This window comes from Dama dama, chromosome 19, assembly GCF_033118175.1.
Source record: "Dama dama isolate Ldn47 chromosome 19, ASM3311817v1, whole genome shotgun sequence".
Lineage (NCBI taxonomy): Eukaryota > Metazoa > Chordata > Mammalia > Artiodactyla > Cervidae > Dama > Dama dama.
Window position 1 is genome coordinate 14,847,751 of NC_083699.1, and position 19,818 is coordinate 14,867,568.

Below are 19,818 nucleotides of genomic sequence, written 5' to 3' on the forward strand. Positions count from 1 at the left end.
GAAGCCCATATTCTGCCTACTTTCACTCAGAGTTATTGTGAAGACACAGAATGATAGCCACCTAAATTGCTGAGAAAAGTATACAGTACCACACAAATGCAAGACTCAAGATTGTAACAAAGTACTATTTCTGGAATAGTTTATGAGAATATTCAGTTTAGAACTTAAGCTTCTAGTTCAGTTTAGTTGCTCAGTCCTGTTCGACTCTTTGCAACCCCATGAATCACAGCACGCAAGGCCTCCCTGTCCATCACCAACTCCTGGAGTTTACCCAAACTCATGTCCTTCGAGTCGGTGATGCCATCCAGCCATCTCATCCTCTGTCGTCCCCTTCTCCTCCTGCCCCCAATCCCTCCCAGCATCAGGGTCTTTTCCAGTGAGTCAACTCTTTGCATGAGGTGGCCAAAGTACTGGAGTTTCAGCTTCAGCATCAGTCCTTCCAATGAACACCCAGGACTGACCTCCTTTAGGATGGACTGGTTGGATCTCCTTGCAGTCCAAGGGACTCTCAAGAGTCTTCTCCAGCGCCATAGTTCAAAAGCATCAATTCTTCGGTGCTCAGCTTTCTTCACCGTCCAACTGTCATATCCATACATGACCACTGGAAAAACCATAGCCTTGACTAGATGGCACTTATCAATGATGAAAGAATAGATAAGTAATCCTATTTTTTAATTTTGTTTTTCACTTCACTTTTAGAATTCCAGTGAAAGTTTAAAATTTAAGCTGCTCTTTGTACTATTACTTGTGCAATAATTATAGTCTCAGTTAATAACATGAACGCCTGTTTTTTTATTGAGATATAATTGACTTATTAGTTTCATGTGTACAACATAGTGATTCAATATTTGTGTATATTGTGAAATGATCACCACAGTAAGGTCTAGTTAATCACACATCGTTATGCATATTTTTCTTTTGATGCAAACATTTAAAATCTGTTTTCTTATCAACTTTCAACAATGCAATACAGCATTATTAACTGTGGTCACCATGCTGTACATTGTAACCCCAGGACTTATTTTATAAGTGGAGGTTTGGTATCTTTTGACTACTTTCACCCATTTTGCTCACCTCTGGCAATCACCAGTCTGTTCTCTATATCTGTGAGTTTGGTTTTTGTGTTTTTATTTTTCACACGTGAGATCGTGTGGTATTTTTATGACAGCCAGCCTACTTTTTAGCACAGGTTTTTGCTAGAATGTAAGGTTTTAACTGACATTTGAGTCCACTTAGAGAATCACCTCAGTATAAAGGTGATTTCTTGAAATATCTTGAAAGAAGCTAATATTTTGCTAGAGTTGTTTCTTTCTGTTCTTCTTAAAAGTCTTTCCCAGTGGAAAGAACTCTCTACAGTAGTCCCTGAGTGTCCACAGAGGATTAGTTCCAGGACCCTCTCAGATGCCAAAATCCAAGTCACTCAAGCTGCATATAAAAAGATGTAGTATTTACATATAACCTATGCACATGCTTTAAATCATCTGTAGATCACTTATAATACCTAATACAATGTAAATGCTATGTAAATAGTTGTTAGATACCATGTAAATCCTATGTAAACAGTTGCTGGCATGGCAGATTCAATTTTTGCTTTATGGAATTTTCTGAATTCTTTTTTAATTTTTAAAAATTGAAGTATAGTTAACACACAACATTATGTTAGTTTCAGGTGTCCAACATAATCATTTGACAATTAAATGTATTACAAAATGATCCCCACAGTAAGTCCAGTAACCATCTGTCACCACACAAAATTTTTACAGTGTTATCTGCTACAGTCATGCTCTGAGATACTGCAGGTTTGGTTCCAGACCACTGAAATAAAGCTAATATTGCAATAAAGTGAACCATACAATTCTTTTTGGTTTCTGAGTGCATATAAAAGTTATTATAGCCTATTAAGTGTACAGTAGCATTATGTCTAAAAAAAGTACAATGTACATACCTTTTATTTAATATATGTGCTGCCGAAGCGAGCACTATACCTTTTATTTAAAAAATGTTTTTGTTCAACTGCTCAGTCATGTCTGACTCTTTGTGACCTCATGGACTGCAGCACCCAGGCTTCCCTGTCCTTCACTATCTCCTGGAGCTTGCTCAAACTCACATCCATTGAGTCAGTGATGCCGTCCAACCATCTTTTCTTCTGTCATCCCTTTCTCCCCCTGCCTTCAATCTTTCCCAGCATCAGGGTCTTTTCTAATGAGTTGGCTTTTTGCATCAGGTGGCCAAAGTATTGGAGCTTCAGCTTCAGCATCAGCCCTTCAAATGAATATTCAGTATTGATTTCCTTTAGGATTGACTGGTTTGATCTCCTTGTAGTCCAAGGGACTGTCAAGAGTCTTTCCAACGCCACAGTTCAAAAGCATCAGTTCCTTGGTGCTCAGCCTTTTTTATGGTCCAACTCTCACATTGATACATGACTACTGGAAAAACCATAGCTTTGACTAAATGAACCTTTGTTGGCAAAGTAATTAAAAAATACTGTATTGCTAAAAATTGCTGACCACAATTTTACAATGTAGGGCTGCCACAAACCTTCAATTTGTTAAAAAAAAAAAAAAAAAAAGAAAAAGAAAAAGCAATAAATGATAGCATAGTAAAACAAGGAATGCCTATATATTCCTTATGCTGTATAGTACATCTCCGTGATTTATTTATTTTATAACTTGAAGTTTGCACCTCTTAATCCCCTTTACTTATTTCACCTAACCTCCCATTCTATATCCTCCACCTCTTTATATCCATGAGTTTGTTTTTCTCTTCCTTGGTTTGTTAATTTGCTTTGCTTTTTAGATTCCACATGTAAATGAGATCACATAGTATTTGTCTTTCTTTGCCTAATTTATTTCACTTAGCATAATACCATTTTGCTGCAAATGACAACATTTTATTCTTTTTCATGACTGAGTTATATTCCTTTGCACATATATACCAGATCTTCTTTTATCCATTCTTCTATCAGTGAACTTCTAGTTTACTTCCATATCTTAGGTATGCTTCCCTGGTGGCTCATATGGTGAAGAATCTGCCTGCAATGCAGATGACCTGGGTTTGATCCCATGGACAAAGGAGCCGGGCGGGCTACAGTGGATGGGGTTGCAAAGAGTCGGACACAACTGAGTGACTAACAGACACACAAATACACAAGATAGGCTGCTGGAGCTGTCCCTATGGTTGTGTGGAATTTTTTCATGATCCAACAGACATTTTTAGGTTGTTTCCATATCTTGGCTTTAGTAAATAGTACTGCACTGAACATATGGCTGTTTTTGAGTTAGTGGGTTTTCTCTCCCCTTGGTTAAATACTCAGAAGTGGAATTTCTAGATTGTTTGGTAGTTTTTTAATAGTATTTTTAAGTTAACGTATTGTTTCATCTTTGGCTGCTCTGGGAGTTCATTGTTGTATACAAGCTTTTCTCTAATTGCAGCAAATGGGGGCTACTGTCTAGTTGTGGTACACAGGCTTCTCATTGCAGTGGCTTCACTGGTTGTGGAGCATGGACTCTAGGCATTCAGGCTTCAGTAGTCGCAGTGCACAGACTTAATTGCCCTGCAGCATGTGGGATCTTCATGGACCAGGAATGGAACCCACGTCCCCTGCATTGCATGGTGGACTCTTAACCACTGGACCACCAGGAAGCCTAGTGGTTCTATTTTTAATTTTAAAGGAACCTTCATGGAAAACATACCCACATGTTTTCCATAGTGGGTACACCAACTTACACTCCAGCCAACAGTGCTCAAGGGTTCCCTTTTCTCCATATTCTCACCAACACTTGTCATTTGTTGTCTTTTTGATGACAGCCATTCTGATAGGTGTGAGGTGATAGCTCATTGTGATGTTGATTTGCATTTTCCTGATGATTAGTGACTTTGAGCATCTTTTCATGTGTCTGTTAGCCATCTGTATGTCTTCTTTGGAGAAATGTCCATTCAGTTTCTCTGCCCATTTTTTAAATGGATTTAAAAAAAATTGAATTGTATGACTTCTTTATATAATTTGGACAATAACCCCTTATCAGATCTGCCATTTACAAATATCTTCTCCTGTTCAGTAGGTTGTCTTGTTGTTTTGTTGATGGTTTCCTTTGCTGTGCAAAAGCTTTCTAGTTTGATGTAGTTTTACTTTTGTTTATTTGTGCTTTTGTTTCCCTGGCCTGAGGAGATAGAGCCAAAAAAATATTGCTGAGATCAATGTCAGAGACCATACTGACTGTGTTTTCTCCTAGGGGTTTTATGGTCTCAGGCCTTAAAGTCTGTAATCCATTTTGAGTTCATTACTGTACATGGTGTAAGACAACAGTCCCCTTGCTGTGGGCATGCTGGTGCTCGGGCTGGCTGTAAGGCCTGGTTGCCACTGTTGCAAATGTTCTGGTATGACCCGTAGGGTGAGACCTACTGTGGGGGTATGCTGGTGCCCACCAAGGGTGCCTAGTCATGCTGGCAAGTTTGTGGGCCATGTTGGAGGGGCCCTGGTGCTGGCCAGGGCACTCACCCAGACTGATGGGGCAGGTTTCTTTCCATATATTTTCCACCTGCAGCTGATTGAAGCCACAGATTTGGAACCTGTAGATACAGAGGGCTGACTGTCCATGAAATGATACTGTTTTAGAAATGAAATGCCAACATTTAACTCCACTTTAGTAAAAAATATTGGCTCTGTTCCAAGACTTACATCACGATTTTAATTAGAAGAGTATATCAGTGGACACAATGGGAAGAAAATGTGTGGTTTGCTTTCAGTAAAACTGAATACACCAAGACTTTTTCAGTGTACATTACGGAATTATTTCTTGTACCTCATAGATATTTCCAAGGGAAAAAAATCAAAGACACGTGTTACACTGAAGAGCAAGGTAGTGTGAATTCTGAAATAGTTATTCAAATAACTATTTGAATAGTTATTTGCAGTGTGTTTCTTCATTTTCCATTGTCAGTAGAAAATTGTTATTAAATTCTAGAATTAAATATGTTGCACTAATGTGCTGAGTCCATTTACATTTTATGGGATAATTGTATTTGTTCTGCACTAGGTAGCTGGCAGAGAAAACGAGTGGTGTTTGGTGATATTTTAAAGTTGTAGTTTCATCAGCAACCAACTTGGAGGATCTAAATATAAATCTGGAAATGAAGTGTTGTGTGCTATATTTGGCTGCTCTGAAGACTGAAATATAGTTTATCCCATCACTTCCCAGTGGGTTTTTCCTGAGAGTCAGTTGTTGTTCTTCTGGCAAGTTTTTTTTTTCATCCTAAATTGTGCTAACCTTTAGAAGGAAAACTACAAAAGTTACCCCCCAAAAAACATATTTTAAAGATAATGTTTTTAATTATGAGAATTTTAAAAAAATATGTAAATGTGTCTTCACCTTATTCTGGGCCCATACCCCAGAGACAATACTGTTTAACAATTTCTCTTATTTTAGTTTTCTAGTAATTGTGAATATAATTATAAATTTTATATATATATATATGCCTTCATTTATTTTATCAACTTTAGACCCTCTACGTATGATGCAGGGCTGCACTATAAGAAGATGCCAACACTCTTGGCATTCTCAAGAAATGTGTTTTAAGAATTTAAGAACTCAGTTCTTCTGAGTCATACATGCTGCGCTATTACTTAATTTCTCCCTTGAAGTTCTACTTAACTTTAACTGTGATTCTCAGCTGGAAGGGAGAAAAGTGTGCTATGGCCTCAGTCCAGCAGAAGAATATATCAGAATCTTTGGGAAGGTCTTTTTCAGATGTCTTCCTTTCTACCTCTTAAGGGAAGCTCGCTTGCTTGGTTGAAAGTCATTGTGTGTGATTTTGTGTGTCACTAGTTGAGAGTTTATTATGCAGATAGTCCAGAAGCAGGGAAAAAAGTTCAGAATAATATATATATATATATTATTTACATATAATAAAATATATATTTCTATATGCATATATACATATATAAAGGCCAAGATATTTTAGTGGCAAACAGTTCTTTGTTCAGGCTGAGGCATCATTGTTTTAGATCTCTTCATTTTCTGTTTCTCCTATTATTCCATTATTAACCCTTGCAGAGGGCTTTCCTTTTTATTTGCTTCACAAGAGTTCCTGCCTAAGCATCAATGAGCAGAGAACAAGAAAGCAAAGCAGAGATGTGGATGACACAGCATGGTAGGGCTTCCTGCTCAGATGAGTTACTAGCTTCTGTATTCTAGACAAGGGTGAGTCAGATTATCTCCAGTAGAATTACTCTCACTGGGCCTTCCAGGTTCAGTGGAATAGTTGAAACTCTGAGGTCTCACTCCATAAATGTCAGTCCGCATCTTTTATACCTTTAAACCTGATGGAAAACTCTTAAAAGTCTGTGATTTTGTGTATTTGACACCTAAACTTGGTACAGTGGAGTCTAAAAATAACAACAACAGTGACAAGGACATGTTTGTGTAAAGAGCTGGTTCCACAGTACTCTGGAGTTCTCACTGCAGCACCTAAAGGGAAGTGAAAAACCTAAGATGAGAAATACTAATGGGGTTCACTGTTTGTTTTATCTGCAGACAGCAGCTGAATATGTAAAATCTCGACTCCCAGAGGCCCTTAAACAGCACCTTCAAGACTACGAGAAAGACAAAGAAAACAGTGTATTGTCTTACCAGACCATCCTTGAGCAGCAGATTCTATCCATTGACCGAGAAATGCTAGAAAAATTGACTGTATCCTATGATGAAGCAGGTATGTTGGTCTTTAATACATACATACACACACACACATGCATGCACACATACAATGTTTTCTTCCTAAAGAAATTTTTTTTTTAGATTTTGGTTACATTTAGGTCCTTTTCTTTGATAGAAGATGAAGGGTAGACTGGATTCAAAGTTATATAACATGGATTAGCAGTAAATTTCATCTCTGAAGTTTTAGTATCAAAGACTTTAATCAAGAGATTTCTAAAAATGGCTCTTAAATATCAAATCCTGTTAAAATTTTTTGCTCTTTTTTAAATGGAATTTTTCTGGCCTTTTATCAGCCATGTGCTTCTACTGATTTAATCTTTTAAAGCGTCACTTCAGTTTTAGATGTGAGCTGAAAACTTTTACATCCAATAATCCAAGAACTGTTAGTTGCTTCAAGTATTATTTTTTAATTTTCTTCTCTAAAGAGGTACCATTTTTTCCCCTGAAGTTTCAAGTTGAACTTGACTTTCTTTTCCTTTAGTTCCTCAGATGAATCCTAGCCCCTAACACCACACTGGACGCTTTGGTTTACTGCCTTCTGTAAGTTCATATTATCGAAAAGAGCTTTTTAATGAAGGAACTTACTAATGAAGGCCTGGATTGACCTCCCTTGTAATACCATTTTATGTATTACATGGTCTGTCAGCTAAAACCTAATTGTAATGAAACCAGTGCCATATGACTTGGAATTATTAAAATCTTTAATAAAACTAAACTTATTCAGGAGAAATATCTTGATTAAAATGATCATACCACCTCTGCATCCCACCCTCCCACAAAATGGATTAAGAAGTATCGGAAAATAGGTTTCTAATGGTTAAACACTAGTAGTGTTAATCCCCGTTTTAATACCAGCATCTTCTGTTTCTCTTTCTACAAAGGAATTGTTATTATGCATCTTATTTTCTTTCACACGATCTAAACAGTCTCAGTGCTGACATTCTTAACACTGGATTTCAAGCTTAAATAGCAAACAGAAGAGCAAACCTTAAAAAAAATTTTTTTTCTGTGCATGCCTAACCACCGATGCACCTTTTGTGGTGATTAAGCTGTCCACATTTTCATTCAGACTGCTAACCTGTTTATATACACAGGGTAGATACACATGTCTAGGCTTGCCCAGGACATCACTACTCTCTCTGATTCTTCTTTGCTTTATTGATTGTGGGAAAGACACGGTGACTTTCTTCTGCTTGTTGGACTTTTAGTTATTTAGCCTCTGTATTTGTCTTATTTTTAACATTCTTCTCTTTGGAATGCTCAGTCATCTCCTCTCTCATCCTATTGGAGTAACGTAAGGCTATGACCAGCCCTGTCAAAATAATTTTTAAAGTTTCAAGCTTCTCAGAGATTATGGAACTCAAATAGTCCATCTGCTTCCTGTCCCCATAACCATGTTTTAAATGTTATTTGAAGTATAGATGATTTAAATATTGTATTAATTTCTGCTGTACAGCAAAGTGATTGTGTTATATGTGGATATATATTCTTTTTCATGTTCATTTTCGTTATGGTTTATCACAGGAAATTGATTATAGTACCCTGTGCTACATAGTAGGACCTTGTTTATCTATCTCTATATATACTAGCTTGCATCAACTATTTCCAAACTCTCCGTTCATTCAACCCCTTCTCCCTCCCGCTTGGCAACCACAGGTCTGTTCTCTAAGTCTGTTTCTGTTTCATAAATAGGTTCATTTGTGTCATATTTTAGATTCCACATATAAGTGATATCGTATGCTATTTGTCTTTTTCTGACTGACTTCATTTAGTATGATCATCTCTAGGTCCATTAATGTGGCTAAAATGGCATTTTTTTTTTCATTGTTTTGTTTTTTTATGGCTGAGTGACATTCCATTTTGTGTGTGTATTTATATACACACATATATATGTATATATGTATACCACATCTTTGTACATTCATCTGATGGTGGACGTTTAGGCTGGTTCCATGTCTTGGCCATTGTAAATGGTGCTCATGTGAATATTGAGGTGCATGTGTATTTTCAAATTATAGTTTTGTTTGGGTAGGTAGATGCCCAGGAGTAGGATTGCTGGATCACATGGCAACTCCATTTTTATTTTTTTGAGGAACCTTCACACTTTAACACAGTGGCTGTGCCAATTTACATTCCCGCCAACAGTATAAAAGGATTCCCTTTTTGCCACATCCTCTCCAGCATTAGCATCTTTTCACGTGTCTATTGACTGTCTTTATGTCTTCTTTGGAGAAATGTCTGTTTAGGTCTTCTGCTCAGTTTTCAATTGAGTTGCTTAGGCTGTTGTTATTGAATTACGTGAACTGTTTATCTATTTTAGAAATTAAGCCCTTACTGGTCGCATCATTTGCAAATATTTTCTCCCAGTCCATAGGTTGTCTTTTTGTTTTTAGTTTCCTTTACTGTGCAAAAGTTTATAAGCTTGATTAGGTTCCATTTGTTTATTTTTGCGTTCATTTCTATTGCCTTGGAACACTGACCTAAGAAAACATTGGTATAATTTATGTCAGAGAATGTTTTGCCTGTGTTCTCCTCAAGGAGTTTTATGCTGTTATGTCTTATATTTCATTAAGCCATTTTTCATTTATTTTTGTGTTTGGTGAAAGGATGTGTTCTAACCTCATTGATTTACATGTGACTGTCTAACCCTCCCAACACCACTTGAAGAGACTGTCCTTTCTGCATTGTATATTCTTGCCTCATTTGTCAGATTAATTGTCCATAAGTGTGTGGGTTGATACTTGGGCTTTCTCTTCTGTTACATTGATCCATATGTCTGTTTTTGTGCCAGTATCATGCAGTTTTGATTACTGTAGCTTTATAGTATTGTCTGAAGTCTGAGAGGGTTATGCCTCCTGCTTTTTCTCCCCCTTCAGGATTGCTTTGGTAATTCTGGGTCTTTTATGCATCCATGTAAATTTTAAGATTGTCCATTACCATTCTATAATGAGAAAACTGTGACTTGTCTAAAGTAACACAGTTAGTTATAGAGCTGGAACTCCAACCTCCTAACTGCTAATCAAGCTGGGTTGTCCCCATATTCATGCAAGTTGTCATTCACTCAGTTGGCGTTTGTGGAATGCACAGCAGCATGCTTGGCAGTTGTAAGAAAGAGGGGCGAGTGTAGAAACGGCAGAGAGGAAACTGAGATGTAGAAAACAGAGATCTTGCATAATGAAATCTAGCTAAAACATAGTTTATGTTTTATGTTTATGTTGAAACATAGATTTATGACTTCTAGAGAAAATCTAGCTAAAACATAGATTTAAAAATTGCTGACCATTTGGAATACGTACACTCTGTAATGTCCATAATCTGTTAAAGTTAAGCTGAGGGGATGTGGAGAAAAGGAACAGTGAAAGTGGCTCAAGTTTTCAGTGGAATTCTTTAGGGGAGGGCATTTGCCTAGACCCTGAAGGACTAACAATGAACGTGGATTCAAGAGAAGAGTGATGCAGCCTATGTGATGAAGGGGGCCCAAGGGGACACCAAGGTGAGAGTAAACATCATCTGCCACCTCCCACCACTCAACATTTCCTCCTTCAGGAATTATTTTCCACTCACCTGCACTGTTGTTGAGCAGTGATTAATCTGTGTATGACCCTTAGGGACAAATACTTTGGCATGGAATTAATGATCAATAAATTCTGGAGCACCAAAAAGTGGTAATAGCTACAGGATCAGTTAGAGGATCTGAATTTCCAGCCTTTGCTCTGGCTTAAAACTGGCATGATTAATGCCTAAGGCCTCTGTTTCTTCATGTATGAAGTTGGGTTAATAAAATCTCATAGGGATATTATGATAAATTACATAATATTTGGGCAAGTCCTTAATCCTTCTTATTGCAGATGTCACTAATGCTGAATAAGAACAGATACAGATGTTGTCTGTCATTCAGACCAGTTAAAAGTACTGTTTGAGTTTTTTTCTTGACATGTAGTGTTTGGAGAGGCAGAGGCACATTTTAAAACTGATCTTCAGAACCTTTGAGAAGTCAAACAGCATCTATTTGTTAAATCATTCACTCCAGGCTCAGTTTGCCCTTGGTCATTCCTGCATGAGGTGACACGTTTGGTGGGGACTGTGTGTATGCATGAATAAATGAATGTTGCTGTGTGTTGTGAATCAAAACACTGCTTCCTCCTCCCATATATGAATATATGAATGATTTTATTTCAAAGAAGGGAAAATATGAAGTTACTGCTCTTTAACAGAAAAAAAAAGTCATCATCATACAAAGGAATCAGGACAGAAAATTGGAAATAGTATCCAATACCTTCAAATATAAACATCCTTCACTAAGCCACTCATTAGCTTCGAACCACTTAGCTTCTTGCCATGCTTCCCCAGTTTTACTTCCTCACATTTTTAAGTCAGCTCTCCCAGTTTTAGGCAGTAGTTAATTGTTAATCAGACAACTTCCTGGTAGCTAGAGAGGTTAATTTGTCTTTAATTCTCATCCACTGATAAATCAGCCTGAGTAACTTAATGACAGTTACTGTCATCTGTGGCTAAACTTCTAAAACCAAATAAGGACAAAAAGAAAACAGTCCTTCAGTGCTTGTCCAGAAGCAGTGACTCACAGCCTTTTCTCCCTCCCTTCTCTTTCTCTCTCTCAGTATCCTCTTGCCCCCTTTAAGTACATACCTATCCTAATGCCTTACTCATTCACAATTCAACTCTGCAGCAATCTGACAGACTTGAAAGCCAGCCAAAAATGGGAAGAAAGCTAAAGCCACATGTAGCCATACCGTGTCACAGGAGCTATAGAGTCTCATCTAGAATCTATATATTATTATTTTATATATTTCTGACCAGTGAGGTTATATGTTCCAATATAATGCGTTTCTTATTATTCTTTTTTCTGAAATTGAGTGTTACATTTTTACTGCAGAAATAGAAATATATATAGTGGTATGATAAGAGACTAATAATGATCTGTAATCCTGCCATGGTGAACAATCTTGGTGTACTTCCCTCAGTCTAAACATTCTTGAGATTTGAGATTTTGTACATTTTTCATATCTTGCAGTTTTATATCTTTCTTTTTTTCAGTTAACATTATTATCTAAGTGGTTCATTTTATTAAAACCTCTTCATGTGAAGGTAATTTTAATGGCTGCATAATGTTCTATTCTTTGAAATTGCTACTCACTAAACATTTCTTAGAAGGAAATTGCTACTCACTCCCATTTCTAGAGTGGCATCCCACTCCAGTATTCTTGGCTGGAAAATGCCATGGACGAAGGAGCCTGGTAGGCTACAGTCCATAGGGTTGCAGAGAGTCGGACACGACTGAGCGACTTCACTTTCACTTTCTAACATTTCTTATGTTGGATGATTATGGTTTTTGGTTTTGCTATTATGAATAATGCTGCAGTGAATATATACATTTGTCTACATTTCATATTACTCTAGGGAACAGACTTTCAAAAACATGAATTTAGAATTAGAAGGTAGGGAAGGGGATGATGCTTAGAGCAAAGCCTCAGAGCAGCAAGGAATAACAGCAAAGAGTAAATCCATAAAAAGTAGTGATCATATGGCCCTACACTGTAATTCAAATCAGCATTTACAGACTCTGCATTACAGAGCTGACATCATCGATCTACTTAACAGTGACCTTCATTCACAGAGAAAAAGTTCAATAATGTTAATTACATTCTGTATATAAAAATAGGAATTGTATGAATTTAAACCACTTTAGATTTTCATCCGGTTGGTTTATTTTTAAGTCAGACTATTATAGGAATAACGATTTTTGCGGTATAATTGAAAGAGTTCTTGGAGCCAGAAGACCCAGATTTTGTTCCTAACTCTGCTGCCAACCAGGTATATGACCTTGATTAAGTCACCAAACCTCCCTAAAGCCTATTTCCCTAGAAATGGAAGGTGTGAATAGGATCTCATAGATGTCTTCCATTTCTAAAACTATGATTCTGGTCTTTTGACATGGAAAACTCAGGTAGTCATAGTTTCTGGAAGGTTGCACATAGCTGCTTCATGAATCTTCTGCTTGCTCATTTGCCTTTCTCCTCTCTTCACAGATATCCAATGTAATTTGTTTAAAAACTGACTAGAAGACAACTGTCACTTAGCTTTTATGGCATGTGCACATGAATTTGCTCAGGCATGCTTTTGTTGGTAAGATATGAGTGAGACTGTATGAGTGAGGCAAAACCAGATTTTGGGAGGAAAGGTTCTGAGCCATCATTCATGTATTCTTGTTCAGGCTGCTTAGATTTTTTAAAAATAAATTTATTTATTTTAATTGGAGGCTACTTACTTTACAATATTGTAGTGGTTTTTGCCATATGTTGACATGGATCAGCCACAGGTGTACATGTGTTCCCCATTCTGAACCCTCCTCCCACCTCCCTCCCCATCCCATCCCTCTGGGTCATCCCAATATACCAGCCCTGAGCACTTGTCTCATGCATCAAACCTGGACTGGCGATCTGTTTCACATATGATAATATACATGTTTCAATGCTATTCTCTCAAATTATCCCACCCTTGCCTTCTCCCACAGAGTCCAAAAGACTGTTCTTTACATCTGTGTCTCTTTTGCTGTCTTGTATAGGGTCATCATTACCATCTTTCTAAATTCCATATATATGCATTAGTATACTGTATTGGTGTTTTTATTGCAGTTTTATCCACCTCATTAGAACTGATTCAAATGCATTCTTTTTAATAGCCGAGTAATATCCCGTTGTGTATATGTACCACAGCTTTCTTATCTGTTCATCTGCTGATGGGCATCTAGGTTGCTTCCATGTCCTGGCTACTGTAAACAGTGCTGTGATGAACACTGGGGTACACATGTCTCTTTCAATTCTGGTTTCCTCGGTGTGTATGCCCAGCAGTGGGATTTCTGGGTTGTATGGCAGTTCTATTTCCAGTTTTTTAAGGAATCTCCACACTGTTCTCCATAGTGGCTGTACTAGTTTGCATTCCCACCAACAGTGTAAGAGGGTTCCCTTTTCTCCCCACCCTCTCCAGCATTTTGTAAGACTGCTTAGATTTTTTTATTAGCACTTATTAATACTAAGCAAAATCTAGCATAAGAAATATGGTTTGCTTTTGATCCATTAATGTTTTTATTTAAATGGAGGTACAAGTTCATACACATATCAATAGATTGGATTTTGCAGAAAGAAATTTCCAAGGAAAAGAGTTGCATGATTCAAAATAGCATTCCACACTGTCTCAGAGAGCATCATTAACCTAAGTATTTAGTGTTTATCATAGTGGGCAATAGTGGTAAAGAACCTACCTGCCAACGCAGAAGACATAAGAGACCTGGGTTCGATCTCTGGGTCAGGAAGATCCCCTGGAGGAGGGCATGGCAACCCACTCCAGTATTCTTGCCTGGAGAATCCCATGGACAGAGAAGCCTGGTGGATTACAGTCCCTAGGTTTGCAGAGAGTCAGACACGACTGAAGCGATTTAGCCTGCACACAGAGTGGGCAAAAGTTGAAGGGTTGAGATAGCCCAAGAGGGAATTTTTTTTCTCTCATTATTTACTTTTATGCTGGTATGTTATTCATGTCTCTCTTTGTTGTTTAGTCATTCAGTCATGTCCAACTCTTTGTGACCCATGGACTATGGCATGCCAGGCTTCTCTGTCCTTTGTTATCTCCCGGAGTTTGCTCAATCTCTTGTTCACTGAATCAGTGAAGCCCTCCTAACCCTAACCCTAACCCTCTGTCACCCCCTGCTCCTCCTGCCCTCAATCTTTCCCAGCATCAGTGTCTTTCCCAATGAGTTGGCTCTTCGCTTCAGGTGACCAAAGTATTGGAGCTTCAGTTTCAGCATCAGTCCTTCCAATGAATATTCAGGGTTGATTTCCTTTAGCATTGACTGGTTTGAACTCCAAGGGACTCTCAAGAGTCTTCTCCAACACCACAGTTCAAAAGCATCAATTCTTTGGTGCTCAACTTTCTTAATGGTCAAACTCCCACATCTGTACATGACTACTGGAAAAATCATAGCTTTGATTAGAAGGGCCTTTGTCAGCAAAGTAATATCTCTGATTTCTAATATGCTGTCTAGGTTTGTCATAGATTTTCTTTCAAGGAGCAAGCATCTTTTAATTTCATGGCTGCAGTCACCATTTACAGTGATTTTGGAGCCCAAGAAAAGAAAGTCTGTCACTGTTTCCATTTTTTCCCCATCTATTTGCCATGCCATGATCTTCGTTTTGTGAATGTTGAGTTTAAAGCCAGCTTTTTCACTCTCCTCTTTCACATTCATCAAGAGGCTCTTTGTTTCCTCTTTACTTTCTGCCATTAGGGTGGGGTCTTCTGCATATCTGAGGTTATTGATAATTTCTCCCAGCAACCTTGATTCCAACTTGTGCTTCATTCAGCCCAGCATTTTGCATGATGTACTCTGCATATAAGTTAGATAAGCAGAGTGACAATATACAGCCTTGACGTACTCCTTTCCCAATTTTGAACCAGTCCGTCATTCCATGTCTGATTCTAACTGTTGCTTCTTGATCTGCATACAGATTTCTCAGGAGGCAGGTAAGGTGGTTCTGGTATTCCCATCTCTTTAAGAATTTTCCACAGTTTGTTGTGATCCACACTCTCAAAAGCTTTAGCGTAGTCAGTGAAGCAGAAGTAGATGTTTTTCTAGAATCCCCTTGCTTTTTCTGTGATCCAGCAGGTGTTGTCAATTTGATTTCTGGTTCTTCTGCCTTTTCTAAATCCAGCTTGTACATCTGGAAGTTCTCAGTTCATATACTGTTGAAGCTTATTTTGGAGAATTTTGAGCATGACCTTGCTAGCGAGTGAGATGAGTACAATTGTGTGGTAGTTAAAATATTCTTTGGCATTGCCCTTCTTTGGGACTAGAATGAAAACTGACCTTTTCCAGTCCTGTGGCCGCTGATGCATTTTCCAAATTTGCTGGCGTATTGAGTGCAGTACTTTCACAGCATCATCTTTTAGGATTTGAAATAGCTCAGTTGGATTTGAAATAGCTCACTAACTTTGTTCATAGTGATGCTTCCTAAGGCCCACTTGACTTCATACTCCAAGATGTCTGGCTCTAGGTGAGTGACCACACCACCCTGATTATCCAGGTTATGTCTAAGTAACCTCAAATTTTTTATAATTTTTTTCTAAAGTTTGGGCATGAATTAATAATCTACACGTTCTCTTGTTAAGGATAAAGTAGTGTAACTTGTAATGCCTTGTGTTTGAGGGAATTGTGAGAAGAATAGGTCCATTTATTTGAGAATGATACTTGGTTGCACACTCAAGAACCCCAAGGCATGGGAAACAGAAGTAGAGAGCACCTCCTTTTCCCTTTGGGAAGAGCTGAGTCTGCTCGTGAGTGGGTGGACTCTCCAGCAGGGGAATCTTGTTTTGGGTCTGGAAACATTTGCTGAAGTTGATGCCTTGATCTCTTTCTCAGAGTTAAATCTTAGACTGGCAAAGGTTTTATTTGTTCTTACAGTCCACTAGAAACCTAGACAGCTTTCCAAGGAACACATCTGTCTACCACGTAGAAAGAGCACTTAGAGGTAAAAAGTGGGCCAGACAGTGCTGATGAGGTAGGGAAAGAACTCAGTCAGCTGTTTATTGTGTTCATCTGGGCATCAGTTCAGGCTGGGGGCCCACAGATCCATCGACAAGTGTCAGGCAGTCACGTCCAACTTTCCCAGAGGAAGGAAGGAAGGAGGGACAGCATGAAGCTGTCAGCCTTTGCTTGGTGATTGCCTGATGCAGTCCTCCAGTAGGAGTTCCTGAGAGCTGAGCCCCAGCAAAGCTACCTGCCATGAAGACACACCAAGTACTGTAATGCACTTTTTGTTTTTAAAAGGGTGGCAAATGTGCTGTAAGCAATTTAGGAAGTAGCAGGAGGGGTCCCTCCTATCGAGCTTATTTTCTTCTTCTTAATATAGATGGTACCTAGAAGTTATATCTCTGATTTAATTGAGCCGTTAGTGTCAGAGTAACCACTGATCTCAAAAGGAAAGCCATTTACCGTCATAGAGAAAAAATTGAATACACATTGAGAAACCAAACCCAGGAAAGAGATTGTGAAATATTTAGGGCCCTCCAAGTTTTCCAAGAACATAAAAAGTGCAGTAAAAGGCCTTTGCGGGAAGTTCTTCACTCTAATAAATAGAGTGAATTTCTCAGTATGTTTCTCAAACACGTCCTAAGGGAAAAGGTGGCTTTAGGTTTCCTTAATTTATGTCTTCAACCACAACCTTATTTCCAAGCTCAGAATACATTCTCACCAGAGGCTTTGTCAGGATTTGGAAGGAAGAGAAGAACGGGGAAACTTAAGAAAAATGTTATAAAGGAAAATTTAATATTGGTTGTGTAACCTCTGATACAAACTTTTAAATTTATGTAAAAAGTTATATGTTTGATTTTTCCATTATGAGAGTAATATAAATATGTTTTAGAACATTTTTAAACTGTGAAAAAATAGAAGAGGAAAAGATTAGCTGTAATTCTACCACCGAAACATAATGACCATCTTTTGGTATATTTATTTCTAGTCATTTTTCCTTGCTGCGTTTTAATAATTTGTGCCCCATTTGATGCCTTTTATTCAGTTAACAATGAAATATAATCATATTTCTCAGTGCTCTAACAAGCCACTCATAAGAGTAATTGATAAAGACTGCATAGTATCCTACTGAATGGATATGCCACAGTTAGCGTCCCTAGAACCTCTGAACATTTTCAGTTTGGCCCCTCTCTTTTATTCCTGTTTCAGTCCTGGTCACCATGTCACAGTTCATGTCACCTGAATTTGGAGGTCTCTTTCTAATCTGAAAAGATGAGGATGGTAGTATGACTGACCAGAAGCTGATGAAGACTTCTGTAATGCAGCCAGCTGTTAGTCATATAGCAGTGGGAGCAGAGGACGAAAATAGCTAGTTAAAATCTACTTACAAACTCAACTTTTTTCTGGCCAATAATACAAGTCTTTTTAACCAAGATGATTTGAATTTCATTTAATTCTTATATTTTCCCGTTATAGCATGGATTTAAAAGGCCAAAAGATAAAGGGCGAAGGAGTAGCAACTAAACAGAGTGACTTCGCCATCTACAAACTAGGGGACTATCTGCCATGGCTGTTGGAAAGGATCCAGATGCACGATTCACCAGCGCTGGGATTGGTTTCCGTGTTTATGGCAAGACATTGCAGGTCTCTCCGCTTGGTTTCATTTACTGTAAAAAAAAAAACCAAAGGACAATGGGTTGGATATATCCTTATGCCTCTCGCAGCTTTAACAATGTGTGGCTTTTGTGTCCAGTTCATTTAACTTTCACTGGTTCATTTCCTTCTTTACTCTGTAAACACTAAGTGCCCAGGAACCAGGCACCGTGCCTGCCGCTGGGGATGCCCAGACGACCACATGGCCCTTCACTCCAGGTGTGTGTGGGGGCATACACGTTCATATGCACATTTGTGTGGTGCTGGGAGGCCAGACACACAGTGGTAGGAACAGAAAACTACAGTACAGGGCACTTGGGGCTACTGTGTGTGCTCAGGGGATAGTGAATGGGTAGAGGAGGAAGGGATAAGGTTTGGGATTGAGAAAGTTCTCAAAGAAATCAGGAAATGGTAAGAGAACCTATAAATCTCTTGAACTGTTCGTCTTGAACTATAACATCAGTTGCATGTTTTAAAGGCAGGTTTATTGTGAGTGATGCTTTTTTTCTTCTTTGCTCAGTAACTGTGGTTACTATTATACAGACCTATTCTTTTGAAAATAAATTTTTATCAGTTGACGTACAGTTGATTTACAATGTTGTGTTTCTGGTGTACAGCAAAGTAGTTCTTTTATAGTTTATAATATTGATAATCTTTTCCATTGTAGTTTATTATAAGATATTGCATATAGTGCCCCATTCTATACAGTAGGACTTTTTTGTTTATTTTATGTATCAATTCAGTTCAGTCGCTCAGTCATGTCCAACTCTTTGTGACTCCATGAATCGCAGCACGCCAGGCCTCCCTGTCCATCACCAACTCCTGGAGTTTACTCAAACTCAAGTTCATTGAGTCGGTGATGCCATCCAGCCATCTCATCCTCTGTCGTCCCTTTCTCCTCCTGCCCCCAGTGGTAGTGTATATATGTTAATCTCAAACTCCGAATTTATCCTTCCCTCCCCTTTCCCCTTTGGTAACCATAAATTTGTTTTCCACATTTGTGAGTCTCTTTCTGTTTTGCAAATGAGTTCATTTATACATTTTTTCTTTTTTTTCTAGAACTCATAGATAAGCAATATCACATGCTATTTGTCTTTTTCCGGCTTACTTCAGTTAGTATGATAATCTCCAGGTCTGTCCATGTTGCTGCAAATGGCATTATTTCATTCTTTTTATAGCTGAATAATATTCCGTTGTATATGTACGCCACATCTTCTTTACCCATTCATCTGTTGATGAACACTGAAGTCGCTTCCAGGTCTTGGCGATGGTAAAGATCGCTGCTATGATCACTGGGGTACATGTTTCTTTTCAGATTGGAGTTTTCCCCAGATATATGTCCAGCATTGGGATTGCTGGATCATATGGTAACTCTATTTTTAGTTTTTTAGGGAACCTCCATACTGTTCTCAATAGTGGCTGTACCAATGTACATTCCTACCAGTAATGTAGGAGGGTTCCATTTTCTTCACATCCTCTCCAGCATTTATTATTTGTAGACTTTTTAATAATGGCCATTCTGAGTGGTATGAGATAGTACCTCACTGTAGTTTTGATTTGTATTTCCCTGATTATTAGTGGGGCTGAGCATCTTTTCATGTGCCTATTGGCCATCTGTACAGACCTATTCTTAACCTCTACTGTAACATCACCTTCTGCATTCTGTGTCACTCTCCAACTAATTTTAGTTTATATTAATTCAGTTCAGTCGCTCAGTTGTGTCCAACTCTTTGTGACCCCATGGACTACAGCACACCAGGCTCTCCTGCCTATCACCAGCTCCCAGAGCTTGCTTAAACTCATGTCCATCGAATCAGTGATGCCATCCAACCATCTCATCCTCTGTCGTCCCCTTCTCCTCCTGCCTTCAATCTTTCCCAGCATCAGGATCTTTTCAAATGAGTCAGTTCT

General features: G+C 38.3%; 1 protein-coding gene across 1 annotated transcript in view; it reads left to right on the forward strand.

Moving 5' to 3' along the window:
* The window catches only part of PPM1L (protein phosphatase, Mg2+/Mn2+ dependent 1L), a 325,087-nt gene that overhangs the window by 216,768 nt on the left and 88,501 nt on the right, over positions 1–19,818 (forward strand). Inside the window, exon 2 of the mRNA XM_061168244.1 lies at positions 6,534–6,708. Within this exon, the coding sequence (XP_061024227.1) occupies positions 6,534–6,708 (175 nt within the window). The remainder of the gene's footprint in view (positions 1–6,533; positions 6,709–19,818) is intronic.